At 53.0% G+C, this 21,586-nt stretch overlaps 1 protein-coding gene across 4 annotated transcripts in view; it reads left to right on the top strand.

Annotated features, from left to right (window-relative positions):
- The window catches only part of DDR1 (discoidin domain receptor tyrosine kinase 1), a 465,777-nt gene that overhangs the window by 198,643 nt on the left and 245,548 nt on the right, over positions 1 to 21,586 (top strand). For all 4 annotated transcript variants that reach the window (XM_069241966.1, XM_069241967.1, XM_069241968.1 and 1 more), the window contains one exon: positions 1,800 to 1,951. In XM_069241966.1, the coding sequence (XP_069098067.1) occupies positions 1,834 to 1,951 (118 nt within the window). In that variant the 5' untranslated portion in view covers positions 1,800 to 1,833. The remainder of the gene's footprint in view (positions 1 to 1,799; positions 1,952 to 21,586) is intronic.

Genomic DNA, 21,586 nt, shown 5'->3' with positions numbered 1-21,586 from the left:
TGTACTGTATACACCCAGGTGTAACCCCACTGCATGGCTACTGATGTCATGTACTGTACCCAGGTATACTCTACTACATGCCTACTGATGTCATGTGCTGTTTATACCCAGGTGTACTCCACCACATACCTACTGATGTCATGTGCTGTTTACACCCAGGTGTAACCCCACTGCATGCCTACTAATGTCATGTATTGTTTACACCCAGGTGTACTCCACTGCATACCTACTGATGTCATGCATTGTTTACAGCCAGGTGTACTCCACCTCCGGGTGTACTCCACCGCATACCTAGTGATGCAGTGCACTGTTCACACCCAGGTGGACTCCACTGCATACCTACTGATGTCATGTACTGGTTACACCCAGGTGTAACCCTACTGCATACCTACTGATGTCATGTACTGTTTACACCCAGATGTACTTCACTTCTAGGTGTACTCCACCACATATCTACTGATGTCATGCACTGTTCACACCCAGGTGTACTCCAGCGCATTCCTACTGATGTCATGTACTGTTTACACCCAGGTGTAACCCCACCACATGCCTACTGATGTCATGTGCTGTTTACACCCATGTGTACTCCACCACATGCCCACTAATCTCATGTACTGTTTACACCCAGGGGTACTCGACAGCATGCCTACTGATGGTATGTACTGTTTACACCCAGGTGTGCACCACCACATACCTACTGATGTCATGTACTGTTTACACCCAGGTGTACTCCACCTCCAGGTGTACTCTACCACATGCCTAATTATGTCATGTACAGTTTACACCCAATTGTTCTCCACCACATGCCTACTAATGTCATGTACTGTTTACACCCAAGTGTACTCGACAGCATGCCTACTGATGTCATATACTGTGCCCAGGTGTACTCCACCGCATACCTACTGGTGTCATGCATTGTTTACACCTAGGTGTAACCCCACTGCATGCCTACTGATGTCATGTGCTGTTTACACCCAGGTGTAACCCCACCGCATACCTACTAATGTCATGTACTGTTTACACCCAGGTGTACTCGACAGCATGCCTACTGATGTCGTGTACTGTTTACACCCAGTTGTACTCCACCTCCAGGTGTACTCCACCGCATGCCTACTGATGTGATGTACTGTTTACACCCAGGTGTACTCAACAGCATACCTACTGATGTCTTGTACTATACCCATGTGTACTCCACTGCATAACTACTGATGTCATGCATTGTTTACACCCAGGTGTACTCCACCTCCAGGTGTACTCCACCTCATACCTACTAATGTCATGCATTGTTTACACCCAGGTGTAACCCCACCACATGCCTACTGATGTCATGTACTGTTTACACCCAGGTGTACTCCACTGTGTACTCCACCACATACCTACTGATGTCATGTACTGTTTACACCCAGGTGTAACCCCACCGCATGCCTACTGATGTGATGTACTGTTTACACCCAGGTGTACTCCACCGCAATGCTACTGATGTGATGTACTTTTTACACCCAGGTGTACTCCACCGCATGCCTACTGATGTCATGTGCTGTTTACACCCAGGTGTACTCCACCGCATACCTACTAATGTCATGCATTGTTTACACCCAGGTGTAACCCCACCGCATACCTACTGATGTCATGTACTGGTTACACCCAGGTGTAACCCCACTGCATGCCTACTGATGTGATGTACTGTTTACACCCAGGTGTACTCCACCGCATGCCTACTGATGTGATGTACTGTTTACACCCAGGTGTAACCCCCACCACATGCCTACTGACCTCTTGTGCCTTTTCTGTGCCCTCAGGTATGCCATCCTCCTGCTCTCCTTGCAATAGGAGATGACGTCACCACTGAAGAAGCTAGGGATCAGAATGCTCCCCACCATCCTCATCTGGGGGGTCACCCTGGTTTCTGTGGGGTGCCGAAGCGTGGAGCCGGATGCCCACTTCGATCCATGTAAGTCTTGGGGAGGGGTGAGGGGAGCGTTCTGAGGGGAGGCAGTATGGCATCCATTAGTTACATTCAATCCTGCTGTGTACAGTCTATGTAACTCGAGACATAGCTCTGCTGTCGCAGGCCTGAGCTGGTGCAATATGAGCAACCTGTAAAATCGATTTCTGAAGTCTGAGTTTGTAAAATCTGTATAATCTCAGGGATGTCTCTGCTGTCATGGCAGAGTTTATACAAACGGTGCAACCTGTAGTAACGCTGCTGTCAAGAAGATTGTGTAACCTGTCACTTAGCTCCGCTGTCTGTGTCCAGAGTGTATGATATCTGTGGGTGCGGAGAGATAGCTCTGCTGTCTGTATTCAGAGTGTATATCTTCTGTGGGAGCAGAGAGATAGCTCTGCTGTCTGTGTCCTGAATGTATGATATCTGTGGGAGCGGGAGGGATATCTCTGCTGTCTGTGTCTCAGGTGTATGATATCTGGGGGAGAGGAGGGATAGCTCCTCTGTCTGTGTCCAGAGTGTATATCTGTTGTAGAGGAAGGGATAGCTCTGCTGTCTGTGATCAGACTGTATGCTATGTGTTGAAGCGGGAGGGATAGCTCTGGTATCTGAGTCCAGAGTGTATGATATCTGTGGCAGCGGGAAGGATAGCTCTGCTGTCTGCGCCCAGAGAGTATGATGCCTGTGGGAGCAGAGGGATAGTTCTTCTGTCTGCGACTAGAGTGTATGATACTGGTGGCAACGGGAGGGATAGCTCTGTTGTCAGTGTCCAGAGTGTGTGTGGCAGCAGTAGGGATAGCTCTGCTGTCTGTGCCTAGAGCGTGTGATATCTGTGGGAGTGGAGGGATAGCAGTGTATAATATCTGTGGAAGTGGAGGGATATCTCTTCTGTCTGTGTCCAGAGTGTATGATACTTGTGGGAGCGGAGGGATAGCTCTGCTGTCTGTCTGCTGTCTGTGTGTATGATATGTGTGGTAGTTGAGGGATAGCCCTGCTGTCTTTGTCCAGAGTGTATACTTGTGGGAGCGGAGGGATAGCTCTGCTGTCTGTGAGCAGAGTGTGTGACATCTGTGGGACCAAAGGTTTAGCTCTGCTGTCTGTGTTCTGCTGTCTGCGTCCAGGGTGTATGATATGTGTGGCAGCAGGAGGGATAGCTCTGCTGTCTGTGTCCAGAGTTTTTCATATCTGTGGGAGCAGAGGGATAGCTCTGCGGTCTGTGTACAGAGTGTATGATACCTGTGGCAGCGGGAGGGATAACTCTGCTGTCTGTGTCTTGGGTGTATGATATCTGTGGGAGAGGGGAGGGATAGCTCCTCTGTCTGTGTCCAGAGTGTATAATATCTGTGGTACAGGAAGGGATAGCTCTGCTGTCTGTGATCAGACTGTATGATATGTGTGGCAGCGGGAAGGATAGCTCCGCTGTCTGCGTCCAGAGTGTATGATACCTGTGGGAGCAGAGGGATAGTTCTTCTGTCTGCGACCAGAGTGTATGATACTGGTGGCAACGGGAGGGATAGCTCTGTTGTCTGTGTCCACAGTGTATGTGTGTGGCAGCAGGAGGGATAGATCTGCTGTCTGTGCCCAGAGAGTGTGCTATCTGTGGTAGTGGAGGGATAGTAGTGGATGATATCTGTGGAAGTGGAGGGATATCTCTTCTGTCTGTGTCCAGAGTGTATGATACTTGTGGGAGCGGAGGGATAGCCCTGCCTCCTGTGAGCAGACTGTGTGAGATCTGTGGGACCAACAGTATAGGTCTGCTGTCTGTGTACTGCTGTCTGTGTCCAGGGTGTATGATATCATATCTGTGGCAGCAGGAGGGATAGCTCTGCTGTTGGTGAGTAGAGTGTGTGAGATCTGTGGGACCAAAGGTATAGCTATGCTGTCTTGTGTTCCGCTGTCTGTGTCCAGGGTGTATGATATCATATCTGTGGCAGCAGGAGGGATAGCTCTGCTTTCTGTGAGCAGAGTGTGTGAGATCTGTGGGACCAAAGGTATAGCTCTGCTGTCTGTGTTCTGCTGTCTGTGTCCAGGGTGTATGATATCTGTGGCAGCAGGAGGGATAGCTCTGTTGTCTGTGAGCAGAGTGTGTGAGATCTGTGGGACCAAAGGTATAGCTCTGCTGTCTGTGTTCTGCTGTCTTTGTTCAGGGTGTATGATATCTGTGGCAGCAGGAGGGGTTGCTCTGCTGTCTGTGCCCAGAGTTTTTCATATCTGTGGGAGCAGAGGGATAGCTCTGCTGTCTGTGTCGACAGTGTATAATATCTGTGGCAGTGGGAGGAATAGCTCTGGTGTCAGCATCCAGAGTGTATGATACCTGTGGAAGCGGAGAGATAGCTCTGCTGTCTGTGTCCTGAGTGTATATCTGTGAGACCGCAGAGATATATCTGCTATCTGTGTCCAGAGTGTATGATATATGTGGGAGCAGAGGTATAGCTCTGCTGTCTGTGGCCTAGGTGTATGATATCTGTGGGAGCTGAGGGATAGCTCTGCTGTCTGAAACTAAAGTCTATAATCTGAGAGAGAGTAGCCGAGGGATAGCCCAGGAAGCTATGGGGTCGTTCTGGGGTCCACGTCTAGGTCCTATACTATCTGTATAAATGGAGAATATTCTGTCCCACCCTCTATGCCTCCCCATCCCCATCGTGTCTCCTGGTGCCAAGGGGGTGACTTACTCCACATTCATCCCATGGGGGTATAACTTACTCCTTGCTCATGGCAGGGGGGAGGTGTCTTACTCCACATTCATCCCAAGGGGGTATACCTTACTCCTTGCTCACGGCAGGGGGGAGGTGTCTTACTCCACATTCATCCCATGGGGGTATAACTTACTCCTTGCTCATGGCATGGGGGAGGTGTCTTACTTTTCATTCATCCCATGGGGGTATAACTTACTCCTTGCTCACGGCAGAGGGGAGGTGTCTTACTTCTCATTCATCCTACGAGGGTAGAACTTACTCCATGCTGGTGCCAAGGGGGTGACTTACTTCTCATTTATCCTACGAGGGTGTAACTTACTCCATGGTTGAGCCACGGGGAGATGTCTTATTTCTGCATTCATCCCATTGGGATATAACTTACTCCATGCTGGTGCCAAAGTGGTGACTTACTCCACATTCATTCCTTGAGAGTATACCTTACTCTGTGCTCATGCGGGGGGATATCTTACTCCACATTCAATACCATGAGGGTATAACTTACTCCATGCTCATGCCAAGGGGGATGTCTTACTCTGTCGGTGTCCCTTGGTGCTCACGCGATGACTCCGTGGTCTCAGTCAGTGGCCCTCAGTGCCTGCTGACTGGCCCTTGGTGCCTGCTGAGTGGCCCTCGGTACCTACTCGGTGGCCCTGCATCATTTCTCAGTGGTCCTCGGTACCTGCTTGGTGGCCTTATGTGTCTGCTCAGTGGTCCTCAGTGCCTGCTCGGTGGTCCTCCGTGCCTGCTCACTGGCCCTCGATGCTTGCTCAGTGGTCCTCTGTGCCTGCTTGGTGGTCCTCGGTGCCTTCTCAGTGGTCCTCGGTACCTGCTCGGTGGTCCTCAGTGCCTGCTCGGTGGTCCTCCGTGCCTGCTCACTGGCCCTCGATGCATGCTCGGTGGCCCTCAGTGCCTGCTCGGTGGTCTTAGGTGTCTGCTCAGTGGTCCTCTGTACCTGCTCGGTGGCCCTCAGTGCCTCCTCGGTGGCCCTCAATGCCTGCTCAGTGGTCCTCAGTGCCTGCTCGGTGGCCCTCAATGCCTGCTCAGTGGTCCTCAGTGCCTGCTCGGTGGCCTTAGGTGTCTGCTCAGTGGTCTGCGGTACCTGCTCGGTGGCCTTAGGTGTCTGCTCAGTGGTCCTCAGTGCCTGCTCGGTGGCTTTAGGTGTCTGCCCAGTGACCCTCAGTGCCTGCTATGTGGCCTTAGGTGTCTGCCCAGTGGCCCTCAGTGCCTGCTCGGTGGCCTTAGGTGTCTGCTCAGTGGTCCTCCGTGCCTGCTTACTGGCCCTCAATGCCTGCTCAGTGGTCCTCAGTGCCTGCTCGGTGGCCCTCGGTGTCTGCTCAATGGTCCTCAGTGCCTGCTCGGTGGTCCTCGGTGCCTGCTCAGTGGCCCTCAGTGTCTGCTCGGTGGTCCTCGGTGCCTTCTCAGTGGTCCTCGGTGCCTGCTCGGTGGCCCTCAGCGTCTGCTCGGGGGCCCTTGGTGCCTTCTCGGTGTCCCTCGATGCCTGCTCAGTGGTCCTCTGTGCCTGCTTACTGGCCCTTGATGCCTGCTCAGTGGTCCTCGATTCCTGCTCGGTGGCCCTCAGTGCCTGCTCGGTGGCCCTCGGTGTCTGCTCAGTGGTGCTCCATGCCTGCTTACTGGCCCTTGATGCCTGCTCAGTGGTCCCTCGATTCCTGCTCGGTGGCCCTCGGTGCCTGCTCGGTGGCCCTCGGTGTCTGCTCAGTGGTGCTCCATGCCCATTCGGTGGTCCTCGGTGCCTGCTCGATGGCCCTCGGTGTCTGCTCAGTGGTCCTCGGTGTCTGCTCGGTGGCCCAGCATCATTTCTAAGTGGCCCTGGTGCTCCTACTATGGTCAGATCCTTGTCCGTTGCCTGCCTGTACCTCAGTCCATTAGGGCAGAGGAGCGTCACCCCCGCCAGCAGCTGCAAACCGTTTACCAAAAAACGATAATAAACTATGTTTATTATAGTTTTTTGGTAAAAGGGGTGGGGCCACAGGCTGTGACGAGCACTGAGCACTCCCCCTCAGGTCATGCGTGTTAGGCCGGCTGTCTCAGGCTGGCCAAACACACATGCGCACTGTGCTCTCTCCTGCCCCTGCTGTGTTGCCAGGCTGGAGAGAGCAGGCACAGGCTCCCAGTCTGCCTCGGAGCGCCCCCAGCGCAGCGTCAGGATTGGCCGCAGGGCAGGCTTGGAGTCTGTGCCTGCAGCAGACGAGCGCCGCTCACCCCTTCTGCACGACGTGACTGACCTCTGAGTTTAGCTCCTGGTAGAGGCTGGTCTTGGATTCTTGTCACACTAGTTACCTCAGCAGAGAGGCCAAGGATCAGATGGGGCTGAGTCGTTACTCCCCTCCCCCGTCCTTTGCCTTTGATAATTAGCACCTTCGTTTCTTCTTCATCAATGGGATATTCTTTAGAAATACCTGCCGGATCCTGCCGGGCCTCTGACAAGTTATTAGCGCTGCTTCTGGTGTCTGGTTGCCTCTAAGCGGATTAAGTGAGCTTTCTGAGGGCCAGGTGTGTATTTAAAGGGGCTCAGGTCATTGTAATCCCTTCCCCAGGATACACACTGGAGCTGACTCCAGGGAGGACAAGGCCCCCGCTTGTTGTATCTCTGCTGAAAACCTTCCCAGTGTCCAGATCACACCAGGCTCACAGAGCAAGAAAGGCAGCGGCGCAACAGAGCTGCGAGTGCAAGAGAGCTAGGACAGCAAGAGAGCCAGGGCTACAAGAGAGCCGGGAGTGCAAGAGAGCCTGGAGTGCAAGACAGCCAGGGGTGCAAGAGAGCCAAGAGTGCAATAGAGCCGGGAGTGCAAGAGAGCTGAGGGTGCAAAAGAGCCTGGGGTGCAAGAGAGCCTGGGGTGCAAGAGAGCCTGGAGTGCAAGAGATCTGGGAGTGCAAAAGAGCCAGGAGTGTAAGAGAGCCAGGAGTGTAAGAGAACTAGTGGTGCAAGAGAGCCGGGAGTGCAAGAGAGCCAGCGGTACAAGAGAGCCGTGAGTGCATGAGAGCCAGGGGTACAAGAGAGCCGGGAGTGCAAGAGAGCCAGCGGTACAAGAGAGCCGGGAGTACAAGAGAGCCAGGGGTACAAGAGAGCCGGGAGTGCAAGAGAGCCAGCGATACAAGAGAGCCTGGAGTGCAAGATATCCTGGAGTGCAAGTGAGCTGGGAGTGCAAGAGAGCCAGGGGTGCAAGAGAGCTGGGAGTGCAAGAGAGCCAGCTGTACAAGAGAGCTAGGAGTGCAAGAGAGCCAGGGGTACATGAGAGCCGGGATTGCAAGAGAGCCGAGAGTGCAAGAGACCCAGGGGTGCAAGCGAGCCTGAAGTACAAGAGAGCTGAGGGTGCAAAAGAGCCTGGAGTGCAAGAAATTTGCGAGTGCAAGAGAGCGTGGAGTGCAAGAGAGCATGGAGTGCAAAAGAGCCATGGGTGCAAGAGAGCCTGGAGTGCAAGAGAGCCTGGAGTGCAAGAGAGCCGGGAGTGCAAGAGAGCCGGGAGTGCAAGAGAGCCGGAAGTGCAAGAGAGCCGGGAGTGCAAGAGAACCAGGGGTGCAAGAGAACCAGGGGTGCAAGAGAGCCAGCAGTACAAGAGAGCCGGGAGTGAGCCAAGAGTGCAAGAGAGCCAGGGGTGGAAGCGAGCCAGGAGTGCAAGAGAGCCTGGAGTGCAAGAGAGCCGGGAGTGCAAGAGAGCCGGGAGTTCAAGAGAGCCAGGAGTGCAAGAGAGCCAGGGTTCCAAGAGAGTCGGGAGTGCAAGAGAGCCACCAGTACAAGAGACCCAGGGGTGCAAGCGAGCCTGGAGTACAAGAGAGCTGAGGGTGCAAGAGAGCCAGGAGTGCAAGAGACCTGAGAATGCATGAGAGCCAGGAGTGCAAGAGAGCCGGGAGCGCATGAAGCCGGAAGTGCAAGAGAGCCTGGAGGACAAGAGATCCGGGAGCGCAAGAGACCCGGATGTGCAAGAGAGCCATGAGTGCAAGAGACCTGAGAATGCATGAGAGCCAGGAGTTCAGGAGTGCAAGATATCTGGGAGTGCAAAAGAGCTTAGAGCGCATGAGAGGCTGGAGTTCAAGGGAACCAGGGGTGCAAGAGAGCTGGGAGTGCAAGAGAGCAGAGAATGCATGAGAGTCTGGAGTGCAAGAGAAACAGGAGTGCAAGAGAGCCAGGAGTGCAAGAAAGCTAGGGGTGCAAGAGAGCCTGGATCACAAGAGAGCCAGGGGTGCAAGAGACCCAGGAGTGCAAGAGAGCCGGGAGTGCAAGAGAGCTAGTGGTGCAAGAGAGCCAAGAGTGCAAGAGACCTGGGAGAACAAGAGAGCTGAGAATGCAAAAGAGCCAGGAGTGCAGGAGAGCTGAGAACGCATGAGAGCCAGGAGATCTGAGATTGCATGAGAGCCAGGGGTGCAAGAGAGCCGGGAGCGCAAGAGAGCCGGGAGTGCAAGAGAGCTAGTGGTGCAAGAGAGCCGGGAGAGCAAGAGAGCTGAGAATGCAAGAGAGCCAGGAGTGCAAGAGAGCCAGGAGTGCAAGAGAGAGAGCCGGGAGTGCAAGAGAGCCAGGAGTGCAAGAGAGCCAGGAGTGCAAGAGAGCCAGGAGTGCAAGAGAGCCAGGGTTCCAAGAGAGTCGGGAGTTCAAGAGAGCCACCGGTACAAGAGAGATGAGAGTGCAAGAGAGCCGAGAGTGCAAGAGAGCCAAGAGTGCAAGAGACCCAGGGGTGCAAGCGAGCCTGGAGTACAAGAGAGCTGAGGGTGCAAAAGAGCCTGGAGTGTAAGAGAGCCGGGACAGCAAGAGAGCTGAGAATGCAAGAGAGCTGAGAATGCAAGAGAGCCGGGAGTGCAAGAGAGCCAGGAGTGCAAGAGAGCCAGGAGTGCAAGAGAGCTGAGAATGCATGAGAGCCAGGAGAGCTGAGATTGCATGAGAGCCAGGAGTGCAAGAGAGCCGGGAGTGCAAGAAAGCTGGGATCACAAGAGAGCAGGAGTGCAAGAGAGCCGGGAGTGCAAGAGAGACAGGAGTAAACGAGCGCTGGGAGTGCAAGAGAGCATACAGCTTGTGCCTTCCTAAAGCTTTGAAGACCTGGCTTTGCACAACAGGCATGAATCGGTACAGATATTCAGTTGTATTTGGAATCTGATGTTCATTCAGCGCCAAGACACCTTTTAGGTCGTAGTGCGCTTTATCAGCTATTTAATTTAATAATAATATAGCAAGACTATAAGGGACAACACCAGCCTCTGGACAGTCTGAGTGACCTCACCTGCTACTCAGAGGCGCCCCCTGGTGCTGATACTGCCTGCTCCTATTGCCAGACCTGCTCGCGTCTGTGCGGTACTCCACCTGCCCATCAGTGCCCTGATATGCCTGTTAGTTACTCCAACTACCTCTCAATAATCCCTCATACCTGTTAATTACCCCACCTGCCCCTCATGGGCTCACATGCCTGTTAGGTACCCCACCTGCCCCTGAGCGAGCTCACATGCTTGTTAGTTACCCCGCTTGCACCTCAGTGAGCTCACATGCCTGTCTGTTACCCCACCTGCCCCACGGTGAGCTCACATGTCTGTTAGTTACCCCACCTGCCTGTCAGTGGCCTCACATGTCTGTTATTTGCCCCATCTGCCCCTCAGTGACCTCCTCGCATGTCTCTTACCCCACCTTCCCCTCAGTGACCTGACATGCCTGTTAGTGACCTCACCTGCCCCTCAGTGACCTCACATACCTGTTAGCTACCCCACCTGCCCCTCAGTGACCTGACATGCCTGTTAGCTACCCCACCTACCCCTCAGTGACCTCCCTTGCCTCTTAGTTACTCTTCCTGCCCCTCAGTGACCTCACTTGCCTCTTAGTTACCCTCCCTGCCCCTCAGTGAGCTCACATGTCTGTTAGTAACCCTACTCCCTTCAGTGAACTTACATGCCTGTTAGTGACCTCACCTGCCCCTCAGTGACCTCACATACTTGTTAGCTACCCACCTGCCCCTCAGTGACCTCACTTGCCTCTTAATTACTCTTCATGTCCCTCAGTGACCTCACTTGCCTCTTAGTTACTCTCCCTGTCCCTCAGTGAGCTCACGTCTGTTAGTAACCCTACCCCCCTCAGTGACCTGACATGCCTGTTAGTGACCTCACCTGCCCCTCAGTGACCTCACATACCTGTTAGCTACCCCACCTGCCCCTCAGTGACCTCACATACCTGTTAGCTACCCCACCTGCCCCTCAGTGAGCTCACTTGCCTCTTAGTTACTCTTCCTGCCCCTTAGTGAACTCACTTGCCTCTTAGTTACTCTTCCTGCCCCTCAGTGAGCTCACATACCTGTTAGTGACCCCCCTCAGTGAGCTCACTTGCCTCTTAGTTACTCTTCCTGCCCCTCAGTGACCTCACTTGCCTCTTAGTTACTCTCCCTGCCCCTGGCTCACATGTCTGTTAGTAACCCTACCCCCGTCAGTGACCTGACATGCCTGTTAGTGACCTCACCTGCCCCTCAGTGACCTCACATACCTGTTAGCTACCCCACCTGCCCCTCAGTGAGCTCACTTGCCTCTTAGTTACTCTTCCTGCCCCTTACTGAGCTCACTTGCCTCTTAGTTACTCTTCCTTCCCCTCAGTGAGCTCACATACCTGTTAGTGACCCCCCCAGTGAGCTCACTTGCCTCTTAGTTACTCTTCCTGCCCCTCAGTGACCTCACTTGCCTCTTAGTTACTCTCCCTGCCCTTGGCTCACATGTCTGTTAGTAACCCTACCCACTCAGTGACCTGACATGCCTGTTAGTGACCTCTCCTGCTCCTCAGTGACCTCACATACCTGTTAGCTACCCCACCTTCCCCTCAGTGACCTGACATGCCTGTTAGTGACCTCACCTGCCCCTCAGTGAGCTCACATACCTGTTAGCTACCCCACCTGCCCCTCAATGACCTCCCTTGCCTCTTAGTTATTCTTCCTGCCCGTCAGTGACCTCACTTGCCTCTTAGTTACTCTCCCTGCCCCTCAGTGAGCTCACATGTCTGTTAGTAAACCTACCCCCCTCAGTGACCTGACATGCCTGTTAGTGACCTCACCTGCCCCTCAGTGACCTCACATACCTGTTAGCTACCCCACCTGCCCCTCAGTGACCTCACTTGCCTCTTGGTTACTCTTCCTGACCCTCAGTGAGCTCACATACCTGTTAGTGGCCCCACCCCCCCTCAGTGAGCTCACTTGCCTCTTAGTTACTCTTCCTGCCCCTCAGTGACCTCACTTGCCTCTTAGTCACTCTTCCTGCCCCTCAGTGAGCTCACATACCTGTTTGTGACCCCACCCCCCTCAGTAAGCTCAGAATGCAGCAGACATAGAAAGAGGAACAAGTGAGGATAAATAAAGACATTTCTCCGTGCTGCTTCCTGTACAAGACAATCCTGCGTGCAGTGGGTCCTGCGGAAGCAGGGCCTGCGGAAGCGGGACCAGCACAGAGGGAAGGACAGGAATGCACTGTGTCTTGTAAATACTGCACATGTCTGCCCTTCCGAATCGGCGTAAGGCAAGGCAGCAGAAAGAGCTGCAGCACCACCATCTCCTTGAAAATGTGCTTCTCTGTTTCGAAAATTCAACTTTTTCACCTAATTTGTGTAACCTGCATGCACTCCTGAGCATTCTTGAATGGGTGCATTCCTGCTCACAAAAGGTATGGGGGACTGAAAAGGAGCAGAAAAGGATGTTTGATGACGCAGCTGATTCAAGCGAGGCCACTTCTACGAGGCACTCCTGGGAGGCCACTCCTTAGAGGCCACTCATGCAATGCCACTCCTGCAAGGTCACTCCTTCGAGGCCACTTCTACGAGGCACTCCTGGGAGACCACTCCTTAGAGGCCACTCAAGCAATGCCACTCCTGCAAGGCGACTCCTTCGAGGCCACTTCTACGAGGCACTCCTGCGAGACCACTCCTTAGAGGCCAATCATGCAGTGCCACTCCTGTGAGACCACTCATGGGAGGCCACTCATGTGATGCCATTCCCATGAGGTCACTCTTATGTGACCACTCCTGCGAGACCACTCATGCAAGGCCACTCCTTCAAGGCAACTTCTACGAGGCTACTCCTGCGAGACCACCCCTTAGAGGCCACTCCTTTGAGGCCACTCATGCAATGCCACTCCTGTGAGACCACTCATGAGAGGCCACTCATGTGATGCCACTCCTATGAGGTCACTCTTATGTGACCACTCCTGCAAGACCACTCATGCGAGGCCACTCCTGCAAGGCCACTCCTTCGAGGCCACTTCTACGAGGCTACTCCTGCGAGACCACTCCTTAGAGGCCACTCCTTTGAGGCCACTCATGCAATGCCACTCCTGTGAGACCACTCATGCAGTGCCACTCCTGCAAGTCCACTATTATGAAGCCACTCCTGGAGGCCACTCATGCCATGCCACTCCTGTAAGACCACTCATGAGATGCCACTTCTATGAGGTCACTCTTATGTGACCACTCCTGCAAGACCACTCATGCGAGGCCACTCCTTCGAGGCCACTCCGATGAGGCCACTCCTGCCATGTCATGAATGCATTTATTTAAAGGAAGGGTGTGGGTGGCTGATAAGGAGCAGAAAAGGATGTCTGATGACACCTGTTCGAAGGAAGGCCACTTCTATGAGGTCACTCGTGTGAGACCACTCCTTAGAGGCCACTCAGGGGAGGTCACTCCTTTGAGGCCACTCATGCAATGCCACTCCTGCAAGGCTACTTCTACAAGCCCACTATTATGAGGCCACTCCTAAGAGACCACCCCTATGAAGCAACTCCTGGAATGCCACTTCTGTGAGACCACTCATGAGATGCCACTTGTTCGATGCCACTCATGCCATGCCACTCCTGTGAGGTCATTCCTGCGAGGCCACTCCTATGAGGTCACTCCTGTGATGCCACTTCTGTGAGACCACTCATGAGATGCCACTCCTGCGATGCGTTCCTGCGATGTCATGAATGCATTTCTTTGAAGGAAGGGTGTGGTGTGGTGTGGTGTGCTTCGTGGTCAGCTGTGTGAAGTGACAATTCCCAGTCCTTGAAGGGCACTGTCCTAGAGGATGTAGCGCATCAGGCATTGCCATGGAGACAGATAGGCTGGCAGGCTCAAAGAGGGGAGCTGATGGAGCGCTGACTGGGCCGCGGTCTCCTAGCAACACACCACCTTGCAGCTGTCTGGCTGAGCACTCTGCTTCTCGTGTGTGGGCTCATAAACATGACCGAATCCACACAGAGTTTGAAGAACTCAATCAGGAAGTGCCAAGCACCCAGGGCTGCATGTACCTCTAGTTTATGGCCGTCATAAATGTGGCAACTCCATGGTTAGATCTCAGGCAATCACAAATGATGAGTTCACATATCAAGACATGAACTAACGCACAATAGCTTCATAGGCCAGGGGAGAGAGGGAACAAGGGCCCACTGTTCCCACTTGTGTAGATGAATCAACCCACCCTCTCATAGAACTGAGGAGCCCCCTCTCACTCATGGAACCGAGGAGCCCCCTCTCACTCATGTAACTGAGGCTGCTCTCTCACTCATGGAACTGAGGTGCCATCTCTTACTCTTGCAACAGAGGACCACCCTCTCGCTACCAGAACTGAGGAGTCCCCTCTCACTCATGGAACTGAGGCACCCGAACTCAGTCATGGAACTGAAAAGCCCCCTCTCACACATTGAACTGAGAAACCCCCTCACTCATTGATCTGAAGAGCCCCCTCTCACTCAAGGAACTTAGGAGCCCTTTCACTCATGAAACGGAGTAGCCCCCTCTCACTCATGGAACTGAGGCATCCCCCCTCACTCATTGAACTGAGGAGCCCTTCTCACTTAAGGAACTTAAGAGCCCGCTCACTCATGAAAAGGAGGATTCCCCTCTCACTACTGGAACTGAGGAGCCCCTCTCACTCATGCAACGGAGGAGCCTCCCCTCACTCATAGAACCAAGGATCCCCCTCTCATTAATGGAATTGAGGAGCCCCTCTCACTCATGGAACTTAGGAGCCCCCTATCATTAATGGAACTGAGGAGCCCCCTCTAACTCATGGAACGGAGGAGCCCCCCTCTCACTCATGGAACTGAGGAGCCACCTCTCACTCATGGAACAGAGAAGCCCCCTTCTCACTCATGGAGCTAAGGTTGCCCTGTCCTCATTGAACTGAGGAGCCCCATATCACTCATGGAACTGAGGTGCCTCCTCTCACTCATGGAACAGAGGAGCCCCCCTCTCACCATTGAAGTGAGGGGCACCATCTCACTCATTGAACTGAGGAACACCTCTCACTCATGGAACTGAGGCCATCCCTCTCAATCATGGAACTTAGGAGCCCTCTCACTCATGAAACGGAGGAGCCCCCTCTCACTACTGGAACTGATGAAACCCCTCTCACACATTAAACTCAGGGGCCCCCTCTCTCTCATGGAACTGAGGAGCCGAGAGACCCTCTCACTCATGCGACTGAGGCCAATTGCAGAGCCGCCCTCTCACTCATGAAACTGAGAAGCCCCCTCTCACTCATTGAACTGAGGAGCCGCTCTCACTCATGGAACGGAGGAGACACTCTCACTCATGGAACTGATGGCCTCCTCTCATTTATTGAACTGAGGAGCCCCCTCTCACACATTGAACTGAGGCTGACCTCTCATGAAACTGAGGAGCCTCCGCTCACTAATGGAACTGAGGAGCCCCCTTTCACTCAATGACCTAAGGAACCCCCTCTCACTCATGGAACTGAGGCCTTCCTCTCCCTCATGGAACTGAGGAGCTCCCTCTCACTGATGAAACTGAGTAGCCCCCTCTCATTCATGGACCTGAGGAGTCCCTCTGAATCACAGAACTGAGGAGCCCCCTCTCACTCTTTAAACTGAGCAGCTGCTCTCACTCATGGAACGGAGGAGACACTCTCACTCATGGAACGGAGGAGACACTCCCACTCATGGAACTGAGGGGACACTGTCACTTATTGAACTGAGTCCCCTCTCACCCATTGAACTGAGGAGCCTCCTCTCACTCATGGAACTGAGGCCTCCCTCTCACTCATGGAGCTGTGGAGCCCCCTCTGACTCATGGAACTGAGGAGCCCCCTCTCAGTCATGTAACTGAGGAGCCTCTCTCATTCATGGAACTGAGGAGCCTCCTCTCACTCATTGAATTGAGTAGCCCGCTCTCACTCACGGAACTGAGGCCTCCCTCTCACTCATGGAGCTGCGGAGCCCCCTCTCACTCATGTAACCAAGGAGCCCCTTCTCATCCATTGAACAGAGGAGCCCCTTCTCCTCACTGAACAGACGGGCCCCTTCTCACTCATGGAACGGAGGAGCACCCCTCTCACAGAGGAAATGTGGGAATGTGCAGAAGTGGACCTGTCTCTAACTACCTGAACCCTAGTTAATTGGCCTTTTGGAGTGAAAGGTGTCCTACTAGTGTGTCACCCACTTCCACTACTGGTGTCACTAGGTGGTTTGTCAGCTGACAGGTCTTTGGAGGAACCCTCCCCAGAGTCCTCAGGGCCCTCCCCTGATTCTTCCTGTGTTCCCTCCTCCTCTACCTCCTGTTCCTGGGATGGGCCAGACTGGTTCTGGTCACTTTCTAGGAGAAGGCTAAGGAGAAGATCTTTGGTAGGGTTCTTACCAATACTTGAACCTATTTCTGTGCAGAGACCCCTCAAACTTGTAAAGTTTAAACTACAATAGGTTGCCTGAACAACTGTGGGAGTGAGCTCTACAGCCGACATAGGGGGTTATACTAACTTTGGAGGAGGTGTTAATCCGTCCCAAAAGTGACGGAAAAGTGACGGATTTACCACCAGCCGTATTACGAGTCCATTATATCCTATGGAACTCGTAATACGGCTGGTGGTATATCCGTCACTTTACCGTCACTTTTGGGACGGATTAACACTCCTCCAAAGTTAGAATAACCCCCATAGTTGTAAGAGTTTAAGACAGAGAGAAAAAAAGTTTTTAGAAACTTTTAAAGAAAAGAGAAAAACTTTTCAAACTTTTGAAAACATTTTAGAAACTTTTAGAAAGAGAGTTCAACTGTTTAGGTTAACTGTGTATATTTTTGAGTATTTGGAATATGTTTTTCTTATGAAAAGCACCAATGACAAAGCGGTAAAGCAGTTACAAGCACTTATCCCACCGCTGCACCACCAATGTAGGATGTTGGCTTGGCTTATAGTGGGTACCTGAGGGTACTCACATCTTGTGCCAGGTCCAGTTATGCCTTATTTGTAGATTAGTAGTGTTCTAGCAGCTTAGGCTGATAGAGGTAGCTATAGCAGAGCAGCTTAGGCTGAACTAGGAGACATGCAAAGCTCCTACTATACCACTTACATCATATAGCACAATATCATAAGAAAACACAATAATCAGAGTTACTAAAAATAAAGGTACTTTATTTTAGTGACAATGTGCCAAAAATATCTCAGAGGATATACTCCCTTAGGAGGTAAGTAAAATACACAAAATATACACACAAACCAGAATCAGGTAAGTAAACAGTTAGAAAAGTAGTGCAAACACTGTAGAATACAATAGGATGCAATAGGCCTAGGGGCAACACAAACCATATACTAAGAAAGTGGAATGCGAACCACTTAGGGACCCCTGGCCTAGTGTAGAGTGTAGAGGGTCGCTAGGAGTGTAAGAAAACACTAAGGGGGTGATTCTAATCCTGGCGGGCGGCGGAGGCCGCCCGCCAGAATTCCGCCCCCATAATACCGCTCCGCGGTCAGAAGACCGCGGAGGGTATTATGAGTTTTTCCCTGGGCTGGCGGGCGGTCTCCAAAAGACCGCCCGCCAGCCCAGGGAAAAACTCCCTTCCCACGAGGATGCCGGCTCGTAATCGAGCCGGCGGAGTGGGAAGGTGCGACGGGTGCAGTAGCACCCGTCGCGTATTTCAGTGTCTGCAAGGCAGACACTGAAATACCTTGCGGGGCCCTCTTACGGGGGCCCCTGCCGTGCCCATGCCATTGGCATGGGCACGGCAGGGGCCCCCAGGGGCCCCGCGACCCCCCCTACCGCCATCCTGTTCATGGCGGCTTTCCCGCCATGAACAGGATGGCGGTAGGGGGGGTCAGAATCCCCCATGCTGCGCCGCCATGGGGGATTCTGAGGGCAGCGGTAAACCGGCGGGAGACCGCCGGTTTACCCTTTCTGACCGCGGCCAAAGCGCCGCGGTCAGAATGCCCTGCAGGGCACCGCCGGCCTGTCGGCGGTGCTCCCGCCGACCCTCGCCCCGGCGGTCAAAGACCGCCGGGGTAAGAATCAGGCCCAAAGGGTGTCCAAGATACCCCACCACAAGACCCTGAAAAGTAGGAGTAAAGTGACCCTACTTCCCCAGAAACACACTAAAGTCGTGATAGGAGATTCCGCAAAGACCACCACAGACTGCAAAGCACTGCAGACAGATTCCTGAACCTGAGGACCTGCAAAGAAAGAGACCAAGCCCAAGAGTCACGCAAGTGTCCAGGGGGGGGCAGGAGCCCACTAATCCCCGGATGAAGGTGCAAAATGGCTGCCTCCGGGTGGAAGAAGCTGAAGATTCTGCAACAACGAAAGATGCCAGGAACTTCTCCTTTGCACAGAAGATGTCCCACTGCGTGCTGGAGGATGCAGAGTTGTTTCTTTGGAAAAAGACCACAAACAAGCCTTGCTAGCTGCAAAGGTCACGGTTGAAGAAAAAGGGTGCTGCCCGGGCCGAGAAAGGACCAGGTGGTCGCCACTTGGAAGAGGAGACAGAGGGGGCCCTCGTCAACACAGAGAGCCCATGCAGAAGATGGCAGCACCCGCAGAAGTACTTGAACATGGGTTCAAGAAAGGTGAGCATGGCGTTAGTCGCAACACTACAAAGGAGAGTCCCACGAAGCCGGTGGTCAACTCAGCGAGTTTAGCAATGCAGGATGGAGTGCTGGGGACCGTAGGAGGCTGGCCTGGCTTGTAGTGGGTACCTTGTGGTACTTACACCCTGAGCCAGGTCCAGTTATCCCTTATTAGTAGAATAGAGGTGTTTCTAGCAGCTTAGGCTGTTAGAGGTAGCTATGGCAAAGCAGCTTAGGCTGAACTATGAGACATGCAAAGCTCCTACTATACCACTTATATCATATAGCACTATACCACAAGAAAACACAATACTCAGAGTTACTACAAATAAAGGTACTTTATTTTTATGACAATATGCCAAAAGTATCTCAGCGAGTACCCTCAGTTAGAAGGTAAGTAATATACACAAGTCCTATGTACAAAAACCAAAACAGGTAAGTAATAGCAAGAAAAGTAATGCAAACAGTGTAGAATTACAATAGATTGCAATAGGAGCACATAGGTATAGGGGCAACACAAACTGTATACTCCAAAAGTGGAATGCGAATCACGAATAGCCCCCAGACTTATGGGAGCTTGTAGCGGGTCGCTGGGACTGTAAGAAAACAGTCAGGGTGTTCAAGATACCCCACCCCAAGACCCTGAAAAGTAGGAGTGAAGTACCCCTACTACCCCAATAGGACACAATAGTCGTGATAGGGGGATTCTGCAAGAACCACAAACACCAGCAAGCACGGATTCCTGGACCTGAGGACCTGGGAGGCGACCAAGTCCAAGAGTCGCGATAGTGTCCAGGGGGGCAGGAGCCCAGGAAACCCCGGATGAAGGTGCAAGAAGGCTGCCTCTGGATGGAAGAAGCTTAGGATTCTGCAACAACGAAGAGAGATAGGAAATTCTCCTTTGGATGGAAGATGTCCCTCGGCGTACTGGAGGTTACAGAAGTGTTTCCACGCAGAAATACCGCAAACAAGCCTTGCTAGCTGCAAGGGTCGTGGTAGAGGTTGTTGGGTGCTGCTGGGGACCAGGAAGGACCAGGATGTCACCTCTTAAGGAGGTGACAGAGGGGGCGCTCAGCAACTCAGAGAGCCCCCACAGAAGCACGCAGCACCCGCAGAAGTACCAGAGCAGGCACTTAGAAGATTTCTGAACCGGAGCTGGCTCAGAGTCACAAATGAGGGTCCCACGACGTCGGAGTCCAACTCAGAGGGTTGTGCATTGCAGGACGGAGTGCTGGGGACCAAGGCTAGGCTGTGCACAAAGGACTCCTTGGAGAAGTGCACAGAGGCCGGAGCAGCTGCAAATCACACAGTACACGTTTGCAGTCTAACATGGGGAGGAAAGGACTTACCTCCACCAAACTTGGACTGAAGGATCACTGGACTGTGGGAGTCACTTGGATAGAGTTCCTGTGTTCCGGGGACCACACTCGTCAGGATGAGAGGGGACCCAGAGGACCGGTGATGCAGTCTTTTGGTGCCTGCGTTAGCAGGGGGACGATTACGTCGACCCACGGGAGATTTCTTCTTGGCTTCCAGTGCAGGGTGAAGGCAGACAGCCCCCAGAGCATGCACCACCAGGAAACAGTCGAGAAAGCCGGCAGGATGAGGCGCTACAATGTTGCTGGTAGTAGTCTTGCTACTTTGTTGCGGTTTTGCAGGCATCCTGGAGCAGTTAGCGGTCGATCCTTGGCAGAAGTCGAAGAGGGAAGTGCAGAGGAACTCTGGTGAGCTCTTGCATTCGTTATCTGAAGAATACCCCAGAGGAGAGACCCTAAATAGCCAGAAAAGGAGGATTGGCAAACCAAGAAAGGAGGATTGGCTACCAAGAGAGATAAGAGCCTATCAGAGGGGGTCTCTGACGTCACCTGCTGGCACTGGCCACTCAGAGCAGTCCAGTGTGCCCCCAACAACTCTGCATCCAAGATGGCAGCAGCCTGGGACACACTGGATGAGCTCTGGGCATCTCCCCTGGGAGGTGCTGGTCAGGGGAGTGGTCACTCCCCTTTCCTTTGTCCAGTTTCATGCCAGAGCAGGGCTGGGGGATCCCTGAACCGGTAGACTGGCTTATGCAGAGATGGGCACCATCTGTGCCCATCAAAGCATTTCCAGAGGCTGGGGGAGGCTACTCCTCCCCAGCCCTTCACACCTATTTCCAAAGGGAGAGGGTGTAACACCCTCTCTCAGAGGAAATCCTTTGTTCTGCCTTCCTGGGCCGGGGCTGCCCAGACCTCAGGAGGGCAGAATCCTGTCTGAGGGGTTGGCAGCAGGTGCAATGGAAACCCCAGAAAGGCAGTTTGGCAGTCCCCGGGTTCTGTGCTAGAAACCCGTGGGATCATGGAATTGTCACCCCCCCAATACCAGAATGGTATTGGGGTGACAATTCCATGATCTTAGACATGTTACATGGCCATGTTCCGAGTTACCATTGTGACGCTATACATAGGTAGTGACCTATGTATAGTGCACGTGTGTAATGGTGTCCCCTCACTCACAAAGTTCAGGGAATTTGCCCTGAATGATGTGGGAGCACCTTGGCTAGTGCCAGGGTTCCCACACACTAAGTAACTTGGCACCCAACCTTCACTAAGTGAAGGTTAGACATATAGGTGACTTATAAGTTACTTATGTGCAGTGAAAAATGGCTGTGAAATAACGTGGACGTTATTTCACTCAGGCTGCAGTGGCAGGCCTGTGTAAGAATTGCCTGAGCTCCCTATGGGTGGCAAAAGAAATGCTGCAGCCCATAGGGATCTCCTGGAACCCCAATACCCTGGGTACCTAAGTACCATATACAAGGGAATTATATAGGTGTACCAGTGTGCCAATGAGAATTGGTAAATTTAGTCACTAGCCTGAAAATTTAGAAAGCAGAGAGAGCATAAACACTGAGGTTCTGGTTAGCAGAGCCTCAGTGATACAGTTAAGCACCACACAGGGAACACATACAGGGCACATACTATGAGCACTGGGGTCCTACCTGGCAGGATCCCAGTGACACAGGGGCTAAAACAAACATACATACAGTGAAAATGGGGGTAACATGCCAGGCAAGATGGTACTTTCCTACAGGGACCTGGGCAAGGCTGTGCACGAAGGATTCCTTGCACAGAATCCCTAGCAGCTGCAGTTCACGCAGTACACAGGATTACTGTCTG

Source organism: Pleurodeles waltl, chromosome 6 (genome assembly GCF_031143425.1).
Source record: "Pleurodeles waltl isolate 20211129_DDA chromosome 6, aPleWal1.hap1.20221129, whole genome shotgun sequence".
NCBI lineage: Eukaryota > Metazoa > Chordata > Amphibia > Caudata > Salamandridae > Pleurodeles > Pleurodeles waltl.
This window is presented reverse-complemented; position numbering and strand designations above follow the sequence as displayed.